The 26,333-nt window shown below is 40.0% G+C and overlaps 1 protein-coding gene across 4 annotated transcripts; it reads right to left on the minus strand.

Annotated features, from left to right (window-relative positions):
* Window positions 1–117: 117 nt before the first annotated feature.
* ASB14 (ankyrin repeat and SOCS box containing 14) lies at window positions 118–25,766 on the minus strand. 4 transcript variants are annotated; one of them, XM_059161253.1, is made up of 11 exons: window positions 25,601–25,766; window positions 24,932–25,061; window positions 22,938–22,993; window positions 22,361–22,492; window positions 22,106–22,264; window positions 18,646–18,908; window positions 16,106–16,257; window positions 15,099–15,642; window positions 5,787–5,940; window positions 1,248–5,035; window positions 118–1,028 (listed from the first exon to the last, which is right to left on the minus strand). In XM_059161253.1, exons 2-10 carry the CDS (start codon window positions 25,051–25,053, stop codon window positions 4,857–4,859), a joined length of 1,761 nt encoding a protein of 586 aa, XP_059017236.1. In that variant the 5' UTR covers window positions 25,054–25,061; window positions 25,601–25,766; the 3' UTR covers window positions 118–1,028; window positions 1,248–4,856. The 4 variants fall into 4 exon arrangements, with proteins under 4 accessions (XP_059017236.1, XP_059017233.1, XP_059017235.1 ...); XM_059161250.1 differs by lacking the exon at window positions 18,646–18,908 and having other exon boundaries at window positions 16,106–16,277; XM_059161252.1 differs by lacking the exon at window positions 18,646–18,908 and having other exon boundaries at window positions 16,106–16,277; window positions 25,615–25,647.
* Window positions 25,767–26,333: the final 567 nt, after the last annotated feature.

The following is a 26,333-nucleotide window of genomic DNA, read 5'->3' on the forward strand; positions in this document are numbered from 1 at the left end:
TTTTATTTCTCCAATTCCAAATGCTTGTGAAACAAATGGACTTTTTCTTGATGTGTTATGACACTTAATAATTACACATCTAGCCCCACTGCAATTCTATAACAGCTAAAAACTGGGAAATAATACAAATTCATCACTAGTGACTTTTTTTTCTTTTAGAAAAATCGACTTCTTGATAATTACCCTAGACATGTTACAGACAATATATACTTGCTATGGTTGGCCCTATTTAAAGAAATACATATAATTTAAAGGGGCAGGTTATTGTGTACACCAGCTTAAGTGGGCTTGGCCTGTAATTTTAATACTAATACATATTTGTCCCATGTGCTCTTTATATTTTCCTATAACACCAAGTTCTTTTCATCTACTGGGAGTTTCTGTTCTAATTTGTTTTTATAAAATATATACACTTTTAGAAGGTCCAGGGAGTGAATGAAACTATAGAATTATGTAATTTATCTAAGTGCATGTATATCCTAAATATTTTGTATATTGACATATCTATAATCCACTACTCACTTATAAACGGACACCACAATTTGGTTAGAAAAATAAAAATTATTCATGCCAGCAAATTTTGCAAGTTTTTAATGTGAAAATTGTATTAAAAGTAATTTTAAGTCTGTGCTTACTGAATTAGTCTGTATAGCTATGAATCCCCACATCAGAAAGAAATCCTGTAACTTCAGTTTCCTTAAGATGTACTATATTATGCTAAAAATGTATACTAACACTAAACATATAAACAACAAGGCTGTGGTGACTGGGGCTGTGGTGAAAATGGACCTACATCATCCTATCTACCACTCTATTCTTACCGCTGTGCCATCTAATTGTTACAGTGGGGTGGCTGAATAGATGAATCCTCAGTTTCTTTCCACATATAGAAACCTGTACTTACCTGTGGCATAGAACATACAGAAATAAAAATTTAACCAACATTCTGCAACTGGTATCATGGTTCTAAGAGGAAAGTTTATAACAACATAGGCCTGCATCAAGAAGCAAGAAAAATCTCGGGGCGCCTGGGTGGCTCAGTGGGTTAGGCCGCTGCCTTCGGCTCAGGTCATGATCTCAGGGTCCTGGGATCGGGTCCCGCATCGGGCTCTCTGCTCAGTGGGGAGCCTGCTTCCTCCTCTCTCTCTCTGCCTGCCTCTCTGCCTACTTGTGATCTCCCTCTGTCAAATAAATAAATAAAATCTTAAAAAAAAAAAAAAAAAGAAGCAAGAAAAATCTCAAAAAACCAACCTTACATCTCAAGAAGTAGGTAAAGAACAAATAAAACCCCAAACCAGCAGAAGGAAGGAAATAATAAAGATTAGAAGTGATTTAGAATCCAAAAAATAGAACAGATCACAGTGAAACCAGGAGCTGGTTCATTGAAAAAACGAACAAAATTGATAAACCTCTAGCCAGACTCATTAAATAAGATCCAAAATAAAGAGAAATAACACCACAGAAATATAATTGTAAGAGAATATTGTGAAAAATTAGACGCTGACAAATTGGATAACCTAGAAGAGACAAATTCTTAGAAGCATAATCTACCAAAACTGAAACAGGAAGAAATAGAAAATTTGAAGAGACCAATTACAAGTAAAGAAAATAAATCAGCAATAAACTCCCAATAAACAAAAGTGCAGGACCAGATGGCTTCAGAGGTAATTCTACCAAACCTTTACAAAATCGATACGTACTCTTTTCAAGAAAGTCTAAAAAATAGAAGAGATGGTAAAAACTTTCAAATTCATTCTGTGAGGCCAGTATCCCCCCTGATACCAAGATCAGATAAAGACACCACCAAAAAAAAAAAAGAAAGAAAGAAAAAAGAACTACAGGCCAATATCGCTGATGAACATAGATGCAGAAATCAATAAAATACTAGCAAACAGAGTCTAACAATACATTTAAAAAATCATTCACCACAGTCTGGGATTTATTCCCAGGATGCAGGGATGGTTTGATATTCACAAATCTATCAAGATGATAAGTCACATTAATAACAGTTGATAAAAACCATTTCATCTTAATAGATGCCGATGTTGACAAAGTAGAGCTATTCATGATAAAAACCCTCAACAAAGTAGGTCTAGAGGGAACACACCTCAACATAACAAAGGCCATATACACAAAAACACCATAGTGAACATCATGCTCAATGGGGAAAAACCAAAAGCTGTCCCCCTAAGGTCAGGAACAAGACAAAGATGTCCTCTCTCCCCACTTTTATTCGACACAGTATTGGAATCCTAGCCACAGTGGTTAAACAACAAAAAGAAAAGGCATCCAAATTGGTAAAGAAGTAGTAGAACTTTTCACTACATTGCAGATGACATGATACTGTATATAGAGATCTCTAAAGGCTCCACCAAAAAAGCTACTAGAACTGATAATAGCCAGTAAAGTTGCAGGATATAAAATCAATGTACAGAACTCTGTTGCAGTCCTAAACACCAAAAATGAAGCAAGAGAAAGTGACATTAAAACAAAGAGAGACAAATTAAGAAACAGACTCTAACTATAGAGACTAAACTGGTGGATACCAGAGGGGAGGTTGCTGGGGAGATGGGTTAAATGGGTGATGGGGTGAAAGAGGGGCACTTGTGATGAGTACCAGGTGATGTATGAAAGGGCTGAATCACTATTTTGTACAGCTGGGACTAATATTACACTATGTTAACCCCTGGAATTTAAATAAAAACTTTAAAAAAACACTTCCACTTACATTTGCACCAAAAATAACAAAATATCTAGGAATGAACTTAACCAAAGAGGTGAAAGACCTGTACTCTGAAAATTATAAAACATTGATGAAAGAAATTGAAGATGATACAAACAAATGGAAAGACATCCATGCTCATGGATTGGAAAAACGAATATTGTTAAAATGTCTATATTCCTCCAAAGCAGTCTACAGATTTAATGCAATCCCTATCAAAATAGGGCATTTTTCATGGAACTAGAACAATCCTAAAATTTGTGTGGAACCACAAAAGACCCTAAATAGCCAAAGCAATCTTGAAAAAGAAAAAAATTGGAAGTATCACAATTTCAGGCTTCAAGTTACATTACAAAGCTGTAGTAATCAAAATGGTATAGTACTGGCATAAAAATAGACACTTAGCTCAAGGGAACAGAATAGAAAACCCAGAAATAAACCCACAATTAAATGGTCAATTAATCTTTGGCAAAAGGGGCAAGAATATACAATGGGGAAGAGATAGTCTCTTTCTGCAAGTGGTGCTGAGAAAACTGAACCACTTTGTTACACCATATGCAAAAATAAAATGGATTAAGAACCTAAATGTGAGAACTGAAACTATACAAATCCTAAAAGAGCACACGTAGTAGTCTCTTACATCAACTATAGCAACATTTTTCTAGGTAAGTCTCCTGAGGCAAGGGAAACAAAAGCAAAAAAATAAACTATTGGGACTACATCAAAATAAAAAGAGGCTGTACAGCCTCTTTTTATTTTGTTCCCTAAAAAGGGAACAATTATCAAAAGCTAAAAGGCGACCTACTGAATGGGAGGAGATATTTGAGAATGACACATCTAATAAAGGTTTAGTATCAAAATGGATAAAGAACTGATACAACTTAACACCGAGGAAACAAATAATCCAATTAAACAATGGGCCAGAGACACAGACAGACATTTTTCAAAAGAAGACATACAGGTGGCCAACAGACACATGAAAAGATGCTCAACATCATTTATCAGGGAAATGCAAATCAAAACTATATTGATATTCCTCACAGCTGTCACAATGGCTAGAATCAAAAAACTCAAGTGTTGGTGAGGATGTGGAGGACAAGGAACACTTGTGCATTGTTGGGATTGCAAACTGGTGGAGAGATGGGTTAAGTAGGTGACGGGGATTAAAGAGTACACTTACGATGAGCACTGAATGATGTGTAGAATTGTTGAATCCCTATATTGCACACCTGCAGTATTACAGTGTATGTTAACTATAAGGCATTATTAAAATAAGTAAATATAACTGCTTCTATTAGTGACCCCTTCTTGGGTGTTAAAGACTGCACTAGGTTCAGTACAGAATCATAAGCCACTTGAAAGCACTTAATTTCTGTTCAGTGATAACATTAGCCAATAGATGGTAACCCTTGGCCAGGGTTTTGTGTAAAGAAGGACCGCAAGTTTTCCATTAATGATGGCATTGCAATTGAAAGTTAGCTGAAAACACTCCACTTTGGTGCAGGCCTCTGCAAGTAAACAGACACTCAGCTGGCCTTGGGACTTTTGCACAAGAACAGCTAACTTGTAGGTCAAGTACTCAGGTTAGTATTTTATCCAGTGTAATTACTAAGATACTTTATATATGTACTTCTCTATAAAAAGAATTTGTTACCTTGAATTATTAGGGGTGGCATCTATTGTGTGGACCTGTAGAAATGTAGCTAATACATTTAATGTAAAATGAATACAGAATGGGAACTGATCTGTTTCTGCTAATTGAAGTTTTAAGGCTTGGGTTTGGTTTTTTAATTTATTTGGGGGGAGTTTTTTTTTTTTTTTTTTTTTGTAAACTGCCTTTCAGAATGCTCTTGAGAAGCAACTCAAGTCCCTTGTTGGGACTTGAACTCATGATCCTGAGATCAAGACCTGAGCTGGGATCAAGAGTCGGACACTTAACTGACTAAGCCACTCAGGCTCCCTGAGAAGCAGTGTTAAGGATATTAAGAAAGAATAGTAATATCAATATTAATAAAGAATGTAAACTGCATTGAGATTTTAGTTGCTAGGTAAAGTGAGAAATCATGAATCATATGTAACAAGTCAAACTTTAGACAGCTTATGGAATTATACCTTTCCATCCAGAATGGTTTGACTACCAGGTTCCTGTGAAAATCCCTTGTCCATAAAGGTCATATTCTTTGTAAAGGACATATGCTTTGAGACGGTTTGGTAACGGAAGGAAGGACATGAAGACCGGGCAGCGCAGGCGTAAGCGCCCCATACACTGTCGGATCTTCAGGCGGCACAGATGTCTGAGGGGCCGTGGGTTTGCTAAAATGAGAGAAACACACATTATCTGAAAGAAAAAGAATTGCTTTGTTTTTTTAGTGATCTTAAGGTTTAGTCAGCAAATGTGTGTTAAACGTAAGCCACCCCAATTTACATTTATGGTGTCTAAATGGAAAAGTTAATAGGGAAACAGTCCTTCTCCTTGCAGTCCTTCCTGTAGACGTGATTTCAGAACCACACCAAGCTAAGAGTCCAAAGACTGGCATTGGCTATGGACCTGAAGTCCTTAAATCTACATGTATTAACCACTCCCCACCCCTGGCCTTGCCCTGGCCCTCAGGGTCAGGCTAAGAACTAAAAATTACCACCCTGTGGGGACACTAGATAAAAAGAAATTCCTCTTGACTGATGTGCTACTGTGAAAGAATGTGCTCTGAAGGGTGATTTGATATTCTCTTCAGGCTTTGATTTTACTTTTTCTCATCCCAGTTTTCATTGCCATCTCTTAGCTTCTAAGTTGTATCTACATATCTACAATGTTCTATACGATTAGGGGAAAGGTGTCACCTACCATATAATACGTGATTACCTAACAGAGTTTATCTACTGGGGAATGGTAATAAGTACAAATTAAGTTACAAATAGTAACTTTGTAGATAGGAATAGTATTTTCCTTGATTTAGGGAAAGCTTTTAAGCTCTTGTAGAAAAGAATGTTCTACAAAGCAAATAAGAATGTAAATACCAAGTAGTATTTTTGGTAAGAATCTTCTACAAGAAAGAAGGATACTTACTCAAGATAAAATGGATTTCTGACCAGAGCCCCTGTTTTTGGAGCACAGCTTTCAACTTTGAACAGATTCGAACTTGATCAACATAGTCAAGCATCACTCGAACAACCTTCCCAGAGAGATGTTGCAGCCATGACAATGTTATTACTTCACAAAACTGAGGAAGAAAATTGGAGCTATGAAAGTAAATGAAAAACTTAAGTATCAATGGTGTTTAGAGCACTAAACTCACAGGAACTGAGGTCTCAAGTCCCTCATTTATAAACTAAGGCATTGAACAAGGAAATTATTTCTTAAGATTTATTTACCCTGGGGGTGGGAGAGGCAGAGGGGAAGAGAGAGGGAATCCTTAAGCAGAATCCCCACTGAGCACAGAGTTTGATGTGGGGCTTGATCCCAGGACCTGATCTTGGATCATGACCTTAGCTAAAATCAAGAGTTGGCTGCTTAACTGACTGAGCCACCCAGGCGCCCCAAAGAAATTATTTCTTAGCTCTAAGAGTTGGAAAAATATTTACTACTATATCTTCTGACCTATGTAAGATGTAACCAGGGTGTGAAAGAGATAGTTAACTAATACCTGTTGTTCGTTTTGGTTGGCCTCATGGCTATCTGGAATAAAGATTATCTTTCCAGCTTCCTTGTACCTAGCCATGGCCACCGAAATTCTAGCCAGTGAGATGAGAGTGAAAGTGTGAGCAACCCCCAGAATGCACTTAAAGAAGAGTAAGGTGTGTGCTGCTGCTTCCTGCCTGCCTCCTGGCTGGCTCAGGTGTGGATGCAAGCTTCTCTTCTGATCATGGAGCTTTCCAGTTAGGAGGCTGTTGATCTCTGGCCTTTACTTATATGAGCAGGGAATGAGCCATCTTATTAAAGCCACTCTCATTTTGGGTTTTCTCTCATTCATCACCTACTCCTCATGCCTGAAGGTTCAGATAATTTCTCTCTGTAGGTAATTTATACACTTCTGGCAAGGTGCCCATGTAAGAAGTCAAATAATACAAAATAAAAAGTCGGGAAATAATCAATATGATATATACCTAAATGCCATATCCTACATTAATTATAACCTAAAAGCAATATACAATGTAAAAACATATGTTACCTTTCACTTTTCAGAATTCATTCAAAGTGCTTTCTCCATTTCACTGTTTTAATTTTGTTTTGATTTTAATATGAACTCAGGTACTTCTAGTGCATCTACTATGTACTAAGCACAGATCTCTATGGTGAGGAAAGTGGTGAGCAGGAGCTTACACTGATGTATGTATTTGTGGAGGAGACACATAATCAAAAAATGTTAAAAAGATAATTTCAGAAAGTGGTAAGTGCTATAAAAGAAATGGGCAGCATAATAAGATCATGGATGACAACTACCTTAGATAAGGTGGACAGGAGAGGAAGGGCCTCTTTGAGGAGATAACACTTGAAACCTGAAAAGTGGCAGCTTTTCTGAAAGGCTGGGGTGTGCTCTAGTTGGGGGAAATAGAAGTGACCTGGTGGGGGGAAATAGGAGACTGGTGTGATGAAAGCCAGGAGGAAAATGTCTCAAGAAGGAGGTGGTTGAGTCCAAGATGGAGGAGTAGGGGACCTTAGTTTTGACTGGTCCCAAGAATTCAATTAGACAACTATCAAATAATTCTGAACACCTGTGAACTCAACCAGAGATCTAAGAAAAGAACAACAGCAACTCTACAAATAGAAAAGTGACCACTTTCTGCAAGAATGACAAGACAGAAAAACTCACCCCCAAAAAACAAACAAACAAACAAACAAAAACAAGAGGCAGTACTGACGGTCAGGATCCTAATCAGTATGGACAGAAGTAAGATGTTGGAACTAGAGTTGAGAAAAATGACTATAAGAATACTACCTGGGCTTGAAAAAAAAGCATAGAAAACACCAGAGAATCCCTTTTTGGAGAAATAACTAAAATCTAATCATGTCATCATGAAAATGCTATTAAAAAGATGCAATAAAAAATGGAGGCTCTAACTGCTAGGATAAATGAGACAGAAGAGAGAATTAGTGATCTAGAGGACAAAATGATGGAGAATAAAGAAGCTGAGAAAAAGATAACTACTGGATCACAAGGGGGAGAATTTGAGAGATAAGTGATACCATAAAGCAAAACAATATTAAAATAATTGGGATTCTTGAAGAAGTGGGGAAGGGTACAGAAGGTATACTGTTGCAAATTATAGCAGAGAACTTTCCTAATCTGGGGAAGGAAACAGGCATTCAAGTCCGGGACGCACAGAGAACACACCCCTCAAAATCAGTAGAAATTGGTCAAAACCCCGAAATATAAGGGTGAAACTTGCAAATCTCAGAGATAAGGAGAAAATCCTGAAAGCAGCTCAGAACAAGAGGCCTGTAACCTACAAGGCTACAAACATTAGACTGACAGCAAACCTAGCCACAGACTTGGCAGGCCAGAAAGGACTGACATGATATATTCAGGGTGATAAAGGAGAAAGATATGCAGCCAAGAATACTTGATCAGACTAGATGTCATTCAAAATAGGAGAGATAAAAAGCTTCCAGAACAAACAGAAACTAAAAGAATTTGTGATCACTCAACTTGCCCTGCAAGGAATATTAAACAGGATCCTTTAAGTGAAGAGAGAGCCCAAAAGTAACATAGACCAGAAGGGAACAAGGACAAGATACAGAAACAGAGACTTTATGAGTAATACAACAGCACTACATTCATCTTTCAATAGTTACCCCAAATATAAATGCCCCCAATCAAAAGAAACAGGGTATCAGATTGGATAAAAAAGCAAGACCCATGATCTGCTGTCTGCAGGAGACTCATTTTAGACCCAAAGACACCTCCAGATTGAAAATGAGGGCATGGAAAACCATTGATCATGCTAATGGACATCAAAAGAAACCTGGGGTAGCAATCCTTTTATCAGACAAATTAGGTTTTAAACCTTTAAACTGTAGTAAGAGATGAGGAAGGACACTATATCATAATTAAAGGGTCTGTCAAACAAGATCTGACAGTTGTAAATATTTATGCTTCTAACATGAGAGCAGCCAATTATATAAACCAATTAATAACAAAATTAAACACATTGATAATACAGTAATATCAGGGGACTTAAACACCTCACTCACTGCAGTGAACAGATCTCGAAGCAGATCATCATGAACAAGGAAACGAGAACTTTGAATGACACACAGGACCAGATGGACTTCACAGATATATTTAGAACATTCCATCCTAAAGCAACAGAATACATATTCTTCTTGAGGGCACATGGAACATTCTCCAGAATAGATCACATACTGGGTCACAAATCAGGTCTCAACTAGTACTGAAAGATTGGGATTATTTCCTGCATATTTTTGGGCCACAGTGCTTTGGAACTGGAACTCAGTCACAAGAAAGAATTTGGAAAGAACTCCAGTAAGGTGTCAGGATATAAAATCAATGCACAGAAATCAGTTGCATTTCTGTACACCAACAACAGGACAGAAGAAAGAGAAATTCAGGAATCAATCCCATTTACAAATTGCACCCAAAACCATAAGATACCTAGGAATAAACCTAGCCAAAGAGGCAAAGAATCTATACTCAAAAAACTATAAAGTACTCATGAAAGAAATTGAGGAAGACACAAAGAAATGGAAAAATGTTCCATGCTCCTGGATTGGAAGAATAAATATTGTGAAAATGTCTATGCTACGTAAAGCAATCTACACATTTAATACAATTCCTATCAAAGTACCATCCATCTTTTTCAAAGAAATGGAACAAATAATCCTAAAATTTATATGGAACCAGAAAAGACCTCGAATAGCCAAAGGAATATTGAAAAAGAAAGCCAAAGTTGGTGGCATCACAACTCCGGACTTCAAGCTCTATTACAAAGCTGTCATCATCAAGACAGCATGGTACTGGCATAAAAACAGTCACATAGATCAATGGAACAGAATAGAGAGCCCAGAAATAGACCCTCAACTCTATGGTCAATAAATCTTTGACAAAGCAGGAAAGAATGTCCAATGGAAATAAATGATGTTGGGAAAATTGGACAGCCACATGCAGAAAAATGAAATTGGACAATTTCCTTACACCACACACGAAAATAGACTCAAAATGGATGAAGGCCCTCCATGTGAGAAAGGAATCCATCAAAATCCTTGAGGAGAACACAGGCCCCAACCTCTTCGACCTCAGCCGCAGCAGCCTTTTCCTAGGAACATGGCCAAAGGCAAGGGAAGCAAGGGCAAAAATGAACTATTGGGATTTTATCAAGATCAAAAGCTTTTGCACAGCAAAGGAAACAGTTAACAAAACCAAAAGACAACTGACAGAATGGGAGAAGATATTTGCAAACGACATATCAGATAAAGAGCTAGTGTCCAAAATCTATAAAGAACTTAGCAAACTCAACACCCAAAGAACAAATAATCCAATCAAGAAATGGGCAGAGGACATGAACAGACATTTCTGCAAAGAAGACATCCAGATGGCCAACAGACACATGAAAAAGTGCTCCATATCACTGGGCATTAGGGAAATACAAATCAAGACCACAATGAGATATCACCTCACACCAGTCAGAATGGCTAAAATTAACAAGTCAGGAAATGACAGATGCTGGCAAGGATGCAGAGAAAGGGGAACCCTCCTACACTGTTGGTGGGAATGTAAGCTGGTGCATCCACTCTGGAAAACAGCATGGAGGTTCCTCAAAATGTTGAAAATAGAGCTACCCTATGACCCAGCAATTGCACTACTGGGTATTTACCCTAAAAATACAAACATAGTGATCTGAAGGGGCACGTGCACCCGAATGTTTATAGCAGCAATGTCTACAATAGCCAAACTATGGAAAGAACCTAGATGTCCATCAACAGATGAATGGATAAAGAAGATGTGGTATATATGCATAATGGAATACTATGCAGCCATCAAAAGAAATGAAATCTTGCCATTTGCGACACCATGGATGGAACTAGAGGGTATCATGCTTAGTGAAATAAGTCAATCAGAGAAAGACAACTATCATATGATCTCCCTGATATGAGGAAGTGGAGATGCAACATGGAGGATTAAGGGGGAAGGAGAAGAATAAATGAAACAAGATGGGATTGGGAGGGAGACAAACCATAAGTTTGTCTCACAAAACAAACTGAGGGTTGCTAGAGGGAGCAGGGGGTTGGGAGAGGGGGATGGGGTTATGGACATTGGGGAGGGTATGTGCTAAGGTGAGTGCTGTGAAGTATGTAAACCTGGCGATTCACAGACCTGTACCCCTGGGGATAAAAATATATTATATGTTTATAAAAAATAAAAAAAAAATTATAAAAAAAAAAGAATTTGGAAAGAGCTCAAATACAGGGATGCCTGAGTGGTTCAGTCAGTTAAGCATCTGCCGTAGGCTCAGGTCATGATTCCTTGCTCAGTGAGAAGCCTGCTTTTCCAACCCTGCCTGCCATTCCCTCTGCTTGTGCACTTATGCATGCATGCTCTCTCTCTCTCTCTGGAAACTAAGTTTAAGAAAAAAGTAAAAAAAAGTATTCAAATACATAGAGACTAAAGAGCATACTACTAAAGAATGGATGGGTCAACCAGGAAATTAAGAATTTAAAAAAAATTGATGGAAACGAATGAAAATGCAAACAACTGTTCAGAACCTTTGGAATGCAGCAAAGGTGGTCCTAAGAGAGAAGTATATAGCAATACAAGCCTTTCTCAAGAAACAAGAAAGGATGCAGCACCTGGGTGGCTCAGTTGTTGAGCATCTGCCTTTGGCTCAGGTCATGATCCCAGGGTCCTGGGATCGAGCCCCACATCGGCTCCCTGTTTGGCAGGAAGCCTGCTTCTCCTCTCCTACTCTCCCTGCATTTGTTCCCTCTCTCACTGTGTCTCTTTCTATCAAATAAATACATAAAATCTTAAAAGAAAAAAAGAAAGTTCTCTAATATATAAACTAATCCTACACCTAAAGGAACTGGACATAGAACAGCATATAAAGCCTAAACCCAGCAGGAGAAGATAATTCATAAAGATTAGAGCAGAAATCGGGGTACCTGCGTGGCTCATTGGGGTCTCTGCTTATTCTTATTCCTTGCTTGGTATGGATCTTTTTTGGGGTTTTCTATTTCTTCCTGTCTTCAGCTCGGGTCACGATCCCAGGGTCCTGGGATTGAGCCCTGCATTGGGCTCTCTGCTTGGCAGAGAGCCTGACTACTTCCCCCTGCCTCCACCTGCCTCTCTGCCTACTTGTGATCTCTGTCAAATAAATAAATAAAATCTTAAAAAAAAAAAAAAAGATTAGAGCAGAAATCAATGAAATAGAAACCAAAAGAACAGTAGAGCAGATCAACAAAACTAGGAGCTGGTTCCTTGAAGAATTAATAAGGTTGACAAACCTCTGGACAGAGTTACCAAAAAGAAAAGAGGAGATACCCCAAATAAATAGAATCATAAATGAAAGAGGAGAGATCACATCCAACACTGAAGAAATATAATGATAAGAACATATTATGAGCAATTTTATGCCATCAAATTAGGCAATCTGGAAAAAAATCAATGCATTCCTAGAGACTTATAAGCTACCAAAACTGAAACAGGAAGAAATAGAAAACCCCAAAAAAGACCCATACCAAGCAAGGAAATTGAAGCAGTAATCAAAAACCTCCCAACAAACAAGAGCCCAGGGCAGATGGCTTCCCAGGGGGGAATTCTACCAAAAATTAAATAAGAATTAATACCTATTCACCTGAAGCTGATTAAAAAAAAAAAAAATGGAAGGAAAACATCCTAACTCTTCCTATGACAGCGGTATTACCTTGATCTCAAAACCAGACAAAGACCCCACCACAAAGGAGAATTACAGACCAATATCCCTGATGAACATGGATGCAAAAATTCTCACCAAGATACTAGCCAATAGGATCCAACAATTCATTAAAAGGATTATTCACTACAACCAAGTAGGATTTATTCCTGGGCTGCAAGGGTGGTTCAACATCTGCAAATCAATGTGACACACTACATTAGTAAAAGCAAGCACAAGAATCAGATATCTCAATAGATGCAGAAAAAGCATTTGACAAAGCACAACATCCTTTCTTGACTAAAACTCTTCACAATGCAGGGATAGAGGGAACATAACTCAATATCATAAAAGCAATCTACGAAAAGCCCACAGTGAATATCATTCTCAGAGGAAAAAAACAAAGCTTTCTCCCAAAGGTCAGGAACATGGCAGGGATGTCCACTGTCACCACTGTTGTTCAATGTCGTATTAGAAGTCCTAGCCTCAGCAATCTGACAAGAAGAAACAAAAGGCATCTGAATTGGCAAAGAAGAAGTCAAACTCTCACTCTTTGCAGATGATATGATACTCTATGTGGAAAACCTAAAAGACTGCATCCCAAATTCCTAGAACTCATACAGGAATTTAGCATAGTGGCAGGATATAAAAATCAATGCACAGAAATCAGTTGCATTCCTGTATACTAACAGTGAGACAAAAGAAAGAGAAATTAAGGAGTCAATACCATTTATAATCACACCAAAATGATAAGATACCTAGGAATAAACCTAACCAAAGAGGCAAAGGATCTGTGCTCAGAAAACTATAGAATACTCATGGAAGAAACTAGGAATACACAAGGAAATGGAAAAACATTCCATGCTCATGGCTTAGAAGAACAAATATCTGTTAAAAGATCTATGCTACCTAGAGCAATATATATATTCAAAGCAATCCCTATCAAAATACCATCAACTTGGGGCGCCTGGGTAGCTCAGTGGGTTAAAGCCTCTGCCTTCGGCTCAGGTCATGATCCCAGGGTCCTGGGATCGAGCCCCGCATGGGGCTCTCTGCTCTGTGGGGAGCCTGCTTCCGCCTCTCTCTCTCTGCCTCTCTGCCTGCTTGTGATCTCTCTCTGTCAAATAGATAAAATCTTAAAAAAAAAAAAAAACCATCAACTTTTTCGACAGAGCTAAAATTTATATGGAACCAGAAAAGACCCCAAATAGCAAAAGGAATGTAGAAAAAGACAACTAAAGTTGGTGGCATTACAATTCCAGACTTCAGGCTCTATTACAAAACTATAATCATCAAGACAGAATGGTACTGGCACAAAAATAGACACAGAGATCAATGGAACAGAATAGAGAAACCAGAAATGGTCAGCTAATCTTTGGCAAAGCAGGAAAGAATATCCAATGGAAAAAAAGACAGTCTCTTCGACAAATGGTGTTGGGAAAATTGGACAGCCACATGCAGAAGAATGAAACTGGACCACAAAAATACACTCAAATGGATGAAAGACCTAAATCTAAGAAGGAAGCCATCAAAATCCTAGAGAACATAGGTAGCAACCTCTGTGAACTTGGCCACAGCAAGTTCTTGCCAGACACATGTCTAATGGCAAGGGAAAGAAAGGCAAAAATGAACCAATTGGAACTTCATCAAGATAATAAGCTTTTTCACAGCAAAGTAAACAGTTGACAAAACCAAAAAAACCTACAGAACAGAAGAAGAAATTTACAAATGTCTTATCAGATAAAGGGCTAGTATCCAAAATCTATAAAGAACTGATCAAACTCAACACCCTAAAAACAAATAATCTAAGCAAGAAATGGGCAGAAGACATGAACAGACATTTCTCCAAAGACAACATCCATTTGGCCAACAGACACATGAAAAAATGCTCAACATCACTCAGCATCAGGGAAATACAAATCAAACCCACAATGAGAGGGGTGCCTAGGTGGCTCAGTCAGTTAAGCATCAGCTTTTGGCTCATGTCGTGATCTCAGGGCCCTGGGACTGAGCCCCATGTCTGTCTCCCAGCTCAGTGGGGAATCTGCTTCTCTCTCTGCCCCTCCCCCTACTCGTGCTCTCTCTCCCAAATAAATAAATATTTAAAAAAAAAAAAAAAAGGTGATCAAAGAGACCTATATAATTAAATTTTAGAGCCAAAAGAGAGAGCGAAGAACAGAGGGGTTTGGATTTCATACCCCAGGAACATTTTAGCTAGGTTGCTCACCACTTCAAAAAAAAAAGTGTAATTAGTTTATTAGACTGCATTCATTCTTTAAAACATTACTCAGATGCTATGCTACTTCATTTATGAAATTCCCCCAGGTAAAGTTAAATCACTTTTCCCTCTGAATGGTTTCTGTACCTTTTACATCTACTATCATATCCCCTTTACATGTATTTATCATATGGAAATCTTTTCAACTATGAGCTTCTGGAGAGAACAGATAGAGCCTTATCTGTTTCTGTAGTTCAGGGCCACCAATAGTGACTATATAAGTTGTGCACTTACCATAGTATCTTTGATAACTGTAGATGTCCAGCCTTCAAAAGTATAGCAAGGATGAACTTTGTCTCCATGAGGACAATCAAAGCATCGCTCTGTGTCATACCCATAATTCAGTAGCATCCTGAGCATGACTTCATCTTTCAGCGTGTACTGCAGTGCTGATGGGAAATGTAAAGGGTTGACTTTGCAGAAATAATTGACATTGGCCCCATGCCGGAGCAGCAGACTTATCAGCTCATAGTTGCCCATCCGCAGGGCTATCTGGAGGCAGTTAACTGGGTCTTGATTAGGCAGAGCTCCAGCACTCAGAAGCAGCTTAACTGAAGAGAGGTCACCATTTGATACAGCAAAATACAAAGCTGACTTCCTGTGGTCATCATAGTGTTTGCGAATTCTCTGATCCAGCATGAAATTTACATCAAATCCCTCCTGGATGAGGAGTTCCAGGCATTCGGGGTGGGCTCCTGCTGCTGCACAGTGCACGGGACTGATGCCACTCTGTTTAATGGCGGCAAGATCCGTCACTGGAACCAAAATCTTTAGGGCTCTGAGAAAGAATTTCAAAGTGCATATAAAAAATTGTTTTGCTAAGATGCAGCATTAACCTGTTTACAATGGTTTTATACCAGTACCGGATGGTATTAGTATCAGGTGACATTAGGACCCCCCCAGCCAAAAAGTGTATAATTCCTGCAGCCAAAAGCTCAGAAACTTAATAAAGTTAAATGAAACTACTGTCTTTATATAAAACTCAGAATTACTCTAGTCACTGAAACCTGGGGTTCCCCATATAAAGACCTGATAATAAAGTAGTTTTATGTCCCTTTTGTGGCTAGAGGATACCTGTCTTTACCACTTTCTCATTGATTAAGAGTTTCCTACCTTTAGAAGGGATGTTGGAATTACAGGATCAGAGATGAAGTAATACAAAGTTCCCAGAAGCTTCTCCAGAACCTCCCTCCCCCCATAGCTCTTACTATTTCTATCGGCAGTGACATAATTGAACTTACAACAAATGGCCTCTGTCAGCTGCCACATGAATGGGCAGGTGGCCTGAATTCTTAGGGATGTTGGCATCAGCTCCATGCTCTAGTAGAAGAGTCACCGAGTCTGGATTTCCTCCACTAGCAGCTTCAAGTAAGATGGAAGAAGAGTCCGAGGCCTGCCCAAGAGCGTTAGCTCCTAAAAGGAAAAAGAGTCTTGTTGTGCAAAAAGTCTTTTTCCAATGTATTGCTTATGCATTCTGAATATATCAGCACAGCCAGAAAGTAGTTAGAAAGGAGCCACTTTAGCAAAGCACTATGAATCAAAGAAATAAAAATGTACCTCCTGCTCTTAGCCAGTTTATAATGTACCTGGGGAAGGAAGAAGTGGTACAAACAGTCTCTGACTTATGAGTAGGTTGGCTTTCAGAGGAATTTTATAAGGTGTTTATTTGGAACTTGAAAATTCCAGGAGAATTAATTTTATAAAGGGTGATTTTATTTCCAGACCTGCCCATAAAAGCCCACTTACCCCATATATATAGGGTGGTACCCCAACCCTATTGGATGGTAGCACCAGGCCATCTGTTGATGTCATGGTGGAAAATGACATTTTTTCTGTGGTGGGATGTTCATAGAAAGACACACCATAGTTGTTTGTAGTTGAAGTTGGGGACTTAAGAGTTAAAAGGATACATTGTGGTGCCCATAGGACGCTGAATGTCATGTGATGGTGTGGATGGTAAGAGTACAAGCAGGCAAAATGTCCTCTAAAAGTTCTTAGTTCCAGACTTTGAGGGGGAATTGGATGGTGAAGGAAGGAGAAAGATGTTTCAGTTGCAGAAGGCCTCTCAGTAAAATGGGTTTTGAAGAAAGAGTAGTCTTTGAATGGACAAAGAGCAAGGGGAGAATCCTCCTGGGGACATTCACAGAGGATGTGGTTTTAAATTAGAAGAGACTCCACAGTCATCAGAACATGGTAGCTGCCAAGAACCCCATTCCTAGAATGCATGAAGAAAGGTCTAATAAGCCTCCATGGAAAGAGTGTTGACTATGGACAGGTTCCTTTATGTGCATCATTTCTAAACTTCACATCAACCCTAATAAGGAGATGCCAGTATTTCCACTTTAAAGATGAAAAAACTGAGGTTCATGGAGGTTAAGTGACTTCCCCAAAGATGCACAGCTGGTAAGCAAGGTAGTCAGGATTCACAAGCAGATGGGACACACCCAGGGCCCGTTTTTGTGGTGCCATGTTGCCACCCTAGTAACGCAGGGTGGTAAAGTACTGGGACTCAGCATGAGACAGATGTGGGTTCCAATCTTGGCTCTGCCATTTCCTCGCTGTGTCGATTTGTGCAAATTACTTCATAAGGGAGTTACCTCAGGGAAATACCTCACTGAGGTCAACGGATGCTGGTTTCTTTTAAGAGTTAAGGTCTTAAAATCTGGCGCCTCTCCTCTTTATATTTTAATCAGTGATCTACACAAAAGATGGCTCCTTTTTGTGTAGATGAAGGATCCAGTGTTTTCATGACTTTAGACATCTCTGATATTGCTCGTTTAAAACATCTTACTTACAATGTCTTATGGCCACTGATCAAAAACTACAACAGCTTCCCCTATATGATGGGAGAGTTCCAGGTAAGTCTAAAAAAGCAGAAAGTTGTTCTTAAAAAAAAGAGCCCCTGTAGTCTAGAATATTGGAGAGCAGGACCATATATTGTTGAAGAAAGAAATAAGGCTTCTGGACACAAACAGGAAGGAGAATAAAGAAGGTAAATCTAATATTGGGACTTTATTAAATCTTGGTAAAGATTTGCATCTTTGGCAAAAAGCTCTTAATCCTACATTGCTTCGCCAATGGGGGTCTCCTCAAAGACAACAAATGCCAAAGTTTTCTGAGTCAAGGTCTCTGCCAGTTTAACTAGGATCTCGAATTGGCGGCAGGGGAAGGTGTATATAAAGGGAAGTCCTCCAACTGGTATCATCCCTAGTCCTGTTCCTTAAGTGTAGAATGAGGACAGTGCCTACTTCATAGGACTTTGGAAGGTCATATGAAGAACCATAGGTAGCTTAACAGCTCGTACTTAGAAAGTACTCAATAAATCTAAGTTGCCTTCCCCTTATCTCAGTTGTGGTTATTACTGGAGAGAGATCTAGGACCCAGAGAGAAGCCACCAGGAAACAATTCCTAACAACAGAAACATCTGATAACACACTGGACTGCCCGTGACTTAGCTTAGTAGAGACAACATGTAGAGGGTGATGTGGGGTCTGTGACCCTAGAAAAGAACAACACATAAAAAATTAAACAACAAAACCCAGCAGGGTTGGGGAACATTATGTAAAAGAGTAACCTGCATCCTAGTAATCTTACGGAAATTACTTCACATCACAGGACAGATATTCAATCTCTATTTTAGGCTTTTTAGTAGCCAGTATTAACACATGCTTTCATCAAATATTTATGTTAGGCTTAAGTAAAATGTTAACTTTTATTATGCTGAAGCTCTCCATGAAAAGGACGACACTTGCATCATGTTACCCCTTGGGGGTGTGCTGACCGTATAGAAAATCTTGCCTTTCTGCAGTAACATTTCCATGATTTCAGTGTGTCCACTTTGGGCAGCAAGAGCGAGAGGAGTGAATCCATAGGAGCTCTGTGGGTCAGGGTGTGCCCCTGAAACCAACATCAGCTTCACTATGTCCTGCCTGCCCAGTTTGGCTGCTTCGTGGAGAGCTGTCCTCTCGTTGGTACAACGCAGATTCACGTCTGCCCCATAGCTGATGAGCAAGGCGGCCATCTCATAGGAGTTGTGTAGGACAGCTGGGAAATTAGAGGTGAAATAGGCATCACGTTCACCAGGAAATTATGGCCAGAGTATCTTATTAGCCCAGTGTCGCTCAGGCTTTGTAAGGAGCTCTTCCCACCTACTCCCATATGCAAGCATTTCGTGTTTAGGAAACAGATTGTAAAATGTGGCTTATATCCAATAATATTAATAGTGTTTTACATCGATAATCTATGGGGTTTTCTGTAAGCCATGAACAATTATTGCCTGCTCATGTGACTAATAAACATAAACATACATGATTTTCATTTATCATTTCTTCCCTCAAGGAAATGGGATCTTAAGTACCCAATACAGTCCTAGAAATGTTTTTAAGTGCTTTAAGTGAAAAAACCAGCAATAATTAGGAAATTATTTTTTTACTTTTTTTAGGGAGGGGTAGCATGCAAATGAACAGAGGGGCAGAGCTCAGCACATAGCCTGTCTTGGGGCTCAATCTCATGACCCCAAGATCATGATCTGAGCTGAAATCAAGTCATTGCTTACCCACTGAGTGACCCAGATGCCCCAGGAAATTATTATTATTATTATTTTTAAAGATTTTATTTATTTATTTGACAGAGAGAGATCACAAGTAGGCAGAGACGCAGGCAGAAAGAGAGAGAGGAGGAAGCAGGCTCCCTGCTGAGCAGAGAGCCTGATGTGGGACTCAATCCCAGGACCCTGAGATCATGACCTGAGCCACCCAGGCGCCCCAGGAAATTATTTTTAATCATATGTTTTGTTAAAATCTTCTAGGGGCACCTGGGTGGCCCAGGGGGTTAAGCCTCTGCCTTTGTGTCAGGTCATGGTCTCAGGGTCCTGGGATTGAGTCCTGCATCAGGCTCTCTGCTCAGTGGGGAGCCTGCTTCCCCCTTCTCTCTGCCGGCATCTCTGCCTACTTGTGATCTCTGTCAAATAAATGAATAAAATATTAAAAAAAATTTTTTCTAACTGGCTTTTCTGCATTTATGCTGTTACCATTCACATTTGGATGATAATCTTCTAGTCCTTCAAGATTCTAAAACAATGTATCCATTTCCCAGGGCATCTGGGTGGCACAGTTAAGTGACTGACTCCTGGTTTCTGCTCAGGTGTGATCTCAGGGTCTGGGAATCAAGCCCCACATCTTGATCCATGTTCAGCTTGGAGTCTGCTTGAACTTCCCTCTCTCCCTCTGCTCCTCTCACTCATACGTGTGCTCTCTCCCTCTCTCTCAAATAAAGCTTAAAAAAAAAATGTATCCATCTCCCTATCCAATTGCTGGTTATTGGTACCCACTGTGTGTGAGGAAGCTTGCTGGGTGCCAGATGTTGAATCTGTGAACTTTGTTCATAACCATTTATAAATATGCCCTGGAAAGTGCTTCAGGACTAGAAATACAGAGTGCCAAGGGCTTTGGGTCTTTCTTAACTTATTGAGCTGACATTAGTGTGCACTTTCATTCTGGAAACTCATGTCCTCTGTTTAAGGAAATGATTTTCTCAACTTACTCATTGATGATATAGGACCTCCATCTTGTCTGTTCTCTTTCTAGCATTTCTGAGATTCACATGTTGCTCCTCTCTTTTTCTTTCCTATTTTCATTTCTTATCTTCTGGAACTTTTCCTAAATTTTATCTCCTAGCATTTGTTTTTAGTTTTATACTTCTCCTCCCATTTTTAATTTTCAAGGGCATTTTTGTTGTTTTGTTCTTTTGGAATGTCCTGTTATTCCATTACCTTTCACTAATTTCTCTAACTTCATCATAATTTCCCCCTACATTTTACTTTCCCTAGTCTTGTCTCCTCCAAGTTGCTTATCTCGAAGATTTTGCTCAGATAATCCTTATCAGTCTGCTTGTGATTGGAGAGTTGGGGGCTAAAACGTGTTGACTGGGAATCCTAAACATTGGGAGTGGCTCTTGGGCTGTGTTCCTGTGTGTTGATCTGCCTGGGAGCCCTCAATTATAATTTCTTTCTTTCTTCTTGGGTATATCAAATTCCCCAGAGAAGCCTCCTCTTGAAGGGTAGAGTTCTGGCTGCCAGCTTTCTAGAATCCTGGTGGAAGAAAGGGCTGGGAGGTCTCAGCCTGTGTTTACTTAATTTCTCCAGTGTTTCAATCTGGTGCCCCCACCATTACCAAGTATCCTCCCAGTCCGGAGAGCCTCTGTTTAAACCACCCAGAGAAAAAACCTCCAGAATTCAGGTGAGGTGAAGCAGGGATCTGTAGCTCTGGCTGCTTGATCCTTAATAGTGTTCCAGCAGTCCTGCTAGGTTAGTTGCCCGTCCTTCGTCGGGGCTCCAGGAGGTAACTATTGCCAACAACTTCCGGGGCTTTTGATATAACTGTATCGCTTTCCCCAAGAGCAAGTTAAGATTCGGCTTTCTTGTCACTATTCATCCACCTGCCCTCCAGGTTTTCACAAACTATGCTGCTCTTGTCTTGTCTCCTCTCCTGTTCTCTCTCTTTTGTATCTTACCTCTTTAAAGCAATTTCTTTACTATAATTTTAGTGAAGACTCAAGAGGGAGCAAAATCAGCCATTGGCATTCAATCTGACATCAGCTGCCTCTTCCTACTCGGTTCACCTCTTGTGTTTCTTACCCTGAATTCACTGGTGAAGGTACTGTGCAGAATGATCAGCTCATCCATATGGAGTTTGCCTTGGGCCACCCTGTGGGCCAGTCTACAGAAAGCTTCCTGAGGGTCAGGAACCCACGTCTGGTCAGCTGGGACCAGAATGCCAGCCCTGCAACCATGCATGAAAAGCTCCCCTTCCATTTGCAAGGACGTGGAAGGAACTAGAGAGAACTATGCTAAGTGAAATCAAAAAGACAAGTACCATATGATTTCATGCATACGTGGAATTTAAAAAACAAAACGAGCAAAGTTGGGGGGAAGGAGAGAGAAAGAGGCAAATGAAGAAATGGACTCTTCACTATAGAGAACACACAGATGGTGACGGGGTGGGGGTAAGGGGGTGGGGGGCATCCCCAGGTGATGGGGATTAAGGAGGGCTCTTGTTGTATGAGCACCGGGTGATGTATGGAGGTGTTGAATCACTGTATTGTTCAGGTGAAACTAATATAACACTGTATATTGAATGGAATTAAAATAAAAACTAAAAAAAATTTTTTTGACTTTGAAACCTGTGGGCATGGAGGACACTCAGAATTACAGACTGTTTTCCGGAGACAAGGTATTAATTTACCTGTAAGAAGAGGAGAAATGCCTTCAGAATTCTTGGCATTCGGATTGCAGCCATTGAGAAGAAGAAAATGGGCATTTTCTAAGAGGCAAGTGCTGACAGCCAAGAAAAGTGCCGTTTCACCATTGTGGGTGGTTTGCTCCCACATGCTGGGTTTTGAAGCTGAAATAAATCCATTACACCACACAGGTGAACATACAAAATAAGGTTTACATATATTTCTCAGAAGCATCAGGAAGAGTTATAATGGGAGTTTACCTTTCAGGGTTATTTGCAAAATGTTCTTATTTAACTGCACTGCGGCCCTGTGCAGAGGAAGCCAGCCTGTCCCATCTGCTTCCTCAAAAGCAGAATGGTGCTTGGTCAAGTGTGACAACGCATCTTCCTTACCTATTAGCAAGTCAAAAGGGGAACAGATTCACATTTGGCACAAACACCTGAGGCAGCCCTTGCTGCTTCTGAATTCCTCCCTCCAGGTTAGTGCCCAAGCCGACAGAGTTCCAGCCCCAGCCTGATGAGAGACGCATTAGAAGGGCAGGAGACTAAGAAGCAGTAAGACCTTCTGCCTAGTGTTCCCTATCCCCCGTGGCCTGTGGCCGCCCCCTTGGGCTGTCATATACAAACAGCTCAGTCCGCCCAGGAGCCCAGCAGCGCTTTGCTAAGTTGTGCTGTGGTATTTTCTCGCAGGCTCTGGAGAATCAGCGGTGGGCCCCACAGGGTGGAGCATCTGGGAGAACATGCTTCGGGGCTTCGTGAGCTTGGCGGGGGAGTGCCGCCGGTGTCAGCCTCACACGGTACCAGGAGTTGGAGAGGATAGAATAGGAAGAGTACTTAACTGCCTCAATTGTTTCAATTATCTTCTTGTAGTCAGCACTCAAGAAGGAATGGAGGCTGCGTAGAAAACAAATATATATGTAAGACCCAAAGTGAGGGAAAAGCAAAGGCATCTGACAGAAACACAAAGGGTAAGGGCAACTGATTTTAGCCGAGGATGAACTCTTCGATGAGGCAGTTACTGACGCTGCATGGAAATAGTGCCAAAATATAGTTTGACCCGTCTTCCAGGGGAACTGCTCTCCCGTGACTGTCTTCCTTGGTGGTGGGGGGTGGGGGCAGTGAGGGGGGCCGCGGCATTATCCTACCTGTCTTAAGTAGCCTTTCCTCATTCCTTGAAGTGACTGACCAAGTCAGCAAGCCTTCCTACCTACCACATAGCTCTTGCAAGTCTAATGACTGAAATTTTAAACTATAGTTAATTTTAATTTTTCTGAAACATTTCAGTCATCAAAATCTTATGCCTTTCAACCTAAAATCATGACTGAATTACTGAACATAAAAATTTTTCATCACAATGTTAATAGAACAGATAATCTAAGAAGCCCAATCTCTTTTTTTTTTTTTTTTTAAGATTTTATTTATTTATTTGTCAGAGACAGAAGGAGAGAGAGCGAGCGAGCACAGGCAGACAGAGAGGCAGGCAGAGGCAGAGGGAGAAGCAGGCTCCCTGCCGAGCAAGGAGCCCGATATGGGACTCGATCCCAGGACCCTGGGATCATGACCTGAGCCGAAGGCAACTGCCTAACCAACTGAGCCACCCAGGCGTCCCAGAAGCCCAATTTCTTTACAAAACTTTATTGAAAGATGACTTTAAAGAATATTCCTAAATATAACACAAACATGTAGGAATAGTGCGGTAAAAGAGCACAAACTCTGAAGCCAGACTGCCTGCCTCTCTCACTTACTAGCGCTGGGACCTTGGGCAACACTCAACTTGTCTCCTCATCTCTACATGGGGATAATAGGACTTAACACATAGAGCAGTAACAAGAATTAGAATTTAAATGAGTCACTATTTATGAAATGCTTAAAATAGTGTGGCACGAAGTGATCAGTCCATGAGTTTGTTACTTTAAAAAAGGGGGGGGGGTGCCTGGGTGGCTCAGTGGGTTGAGGCCTCTGTCTTTGGCTCAGGTCATGATCCCAGGGTTCTGGGATCAAGTCCCGCATCAGGCTCTCTGCTCAGCGGGGAACCTGCTTCCCTTCCTCTCTCTCTGCCTATTTGTGATCTCTGTCAAATAAATAAAAATCTTAAAGACAACCACAACAGTTTTAGTGACTTCGACATCCCTATATTTAATTATAAAATCTCTTGGAGTTAAAACACATTCATCCAGTTTTATGTCCAGCCGGCAAACAGAGGTCACCATCCCCAGCAAACAGGGTTTATCACCCCTGAAAAATAATAGTAACTACTGGGGGGTTAGGCCGCAGGTCAGCCAGAGAGTCTGAGCAAGTGTGCCTGGCTGTGCTCAGTCCACAGCCAGGGCGATCCTTTTACACCACAGAAGGTCTTTTCCTGGTGCTGTCATCGCAGAGCTCTGAATACGCACCCTTCAGAAACGGTTAGTCTTTTCTAGGTTTACATAATTCCTCCTTTTGATTTGAATAATGACTGGACCTTACCCCACCTCCCCACTGAGGCTGAGGATAATTTTCTATGTGTATTGGTTGGATTTATGCATTCCCTTTGAATCTCCAAACACCAGATGCATTAGAGTTCTCTAGTCTTTCTTATCCTCGTGCATTTCTTCTCATTTGCAGCCAGAGCTGCTGCTAACCTCCTTCAACTGTTTACTCCCCAATTACATTCTGATTTATTTCCAAATTTCCCTGTCTGGCTGGTGAGACATTAAGTCTCCTAGATAATTTAAGTGACAGTTCCTTGGGTTTTGACCTTCTCTCCTGTTTTTATCACAACACTAGAGCTGTGCTAACAACAAGTCTCCGCTATTGAATACTCACACTACATCGCCAATGAAATACAGTTACCTCTCATCTGCCGATGCCTGCTGTGTAGTCCTCGGCCAGTGAATGTCCTGTAAACTCTGCTGGATGATGAGCTGGGTATCAAAGTCCTCATCTGTGTCTTCATCACTCGTGGAATTATCCATGTGGAACGCTGACAGATTTAAAGGCAGAATGAATTGAAAATATTTTTCCAGTTGTGTAAAGACTTAAATACTTAAAATGACAAATGAAATTCAGAAACCTACAAAATTGATAGGATTGGGAAAAAAATGCAAAATTTAGGGAAAAATTCGTTAAATTTTTTCCCCATAAATTTAAAACAGTTTTCTGAACAGCCACAAATTCAACATACATTAGAAGTTTCCAGGAGCAGCCATTTACTTCAAGCCTATTCAGGAAAAACAACCTTTCATATAAAAAATTAGGTCAGTGCCATTTGACTATGAAAATAATATTTTAGTCTTGGCTTAGGAGTTTTTTCTCAGTCATTGTAGCACCCACCCCAAAGAACATCTTTATACTGAAAATAACAGTAAATACTAAAAACAAAGTTATAGAAATATATGTCCTCTCATAAAACAACTTGTACCAGAATATTGGTAGTTAAAAATAATGTATTTTATTAGGTAATATCTCAGTGGTTTTAAAAGCACATTTCTGTTTTAGCATAGAATAGGTTTGATCACATACCAAAGACTTTTTACCTTCTGGTATATCCTTCAGGAGAGCATGGAAGTTCTCACTGTCAAAGATTAGCACATCAGAATTTTCATTTATATTTAGGCTCTCCGCTCCCCTGTAGTGACCATTCCATTAATAGCTTTACTATAAATACCCGATCATAAGACAGTCTGGCACACTCTCCTTGTTTTTTTTTTTGTTTTTTTTTTTTTTTTTTTTTACATGTGGTTTAGCTGTCTTTGGAAACATGATCTCTTTTCTTCACTGCTGTATTCATCAAATTTAAAGGACTAAACATTTTATTCCTGGTATAAAATGCTTTTGCAAGGGATGGGCTGTGTGAAGGGATAAGACTAAAAATTACAGCCACTGCAAACCAGCATCCGTTTTCCACTGGAGAGGCCATTTTTCTCAGACCGATTTATCAGAGCGTCTCTCCTACCTATCCTGAGTCACAGCGGAGCCCCACCTGCATTTCCTCCATGTTAGAGAGCTGCAGCCTAAAGTGTCCTGAGACTCCCAAGAAAGGAATTAATTCCATACAAGATGATAAAATTTCGACTGTAGTTTTGTTTTGTTGAAATGTTTTAAAATTGTTAATCTATACCATTATCAATATATGCTAAATAATCTTAACTATTAAACATAACAAAGAGACACTTGGCATTGCCAATCAAACATGAAAGCAATGCCCAGCAGCACAATACCACCGGTGTGTAGGCCCATCCCCAGCCATCTTACT

This window comes from Mustela lutreola, chromosome 2 (genome assembly GCF_030435805.1).
Source record: "Mustela lutreola isolate mMusLut2 chromosome 2, mMusLut2.pri, whole genome shotgun sequence".
Lineage (NCBI taxonomy): Eukaryota > Metazoa > Chordata > Mammalia > Carnivora > Mustelidae > Mustela > Mustela lutreola.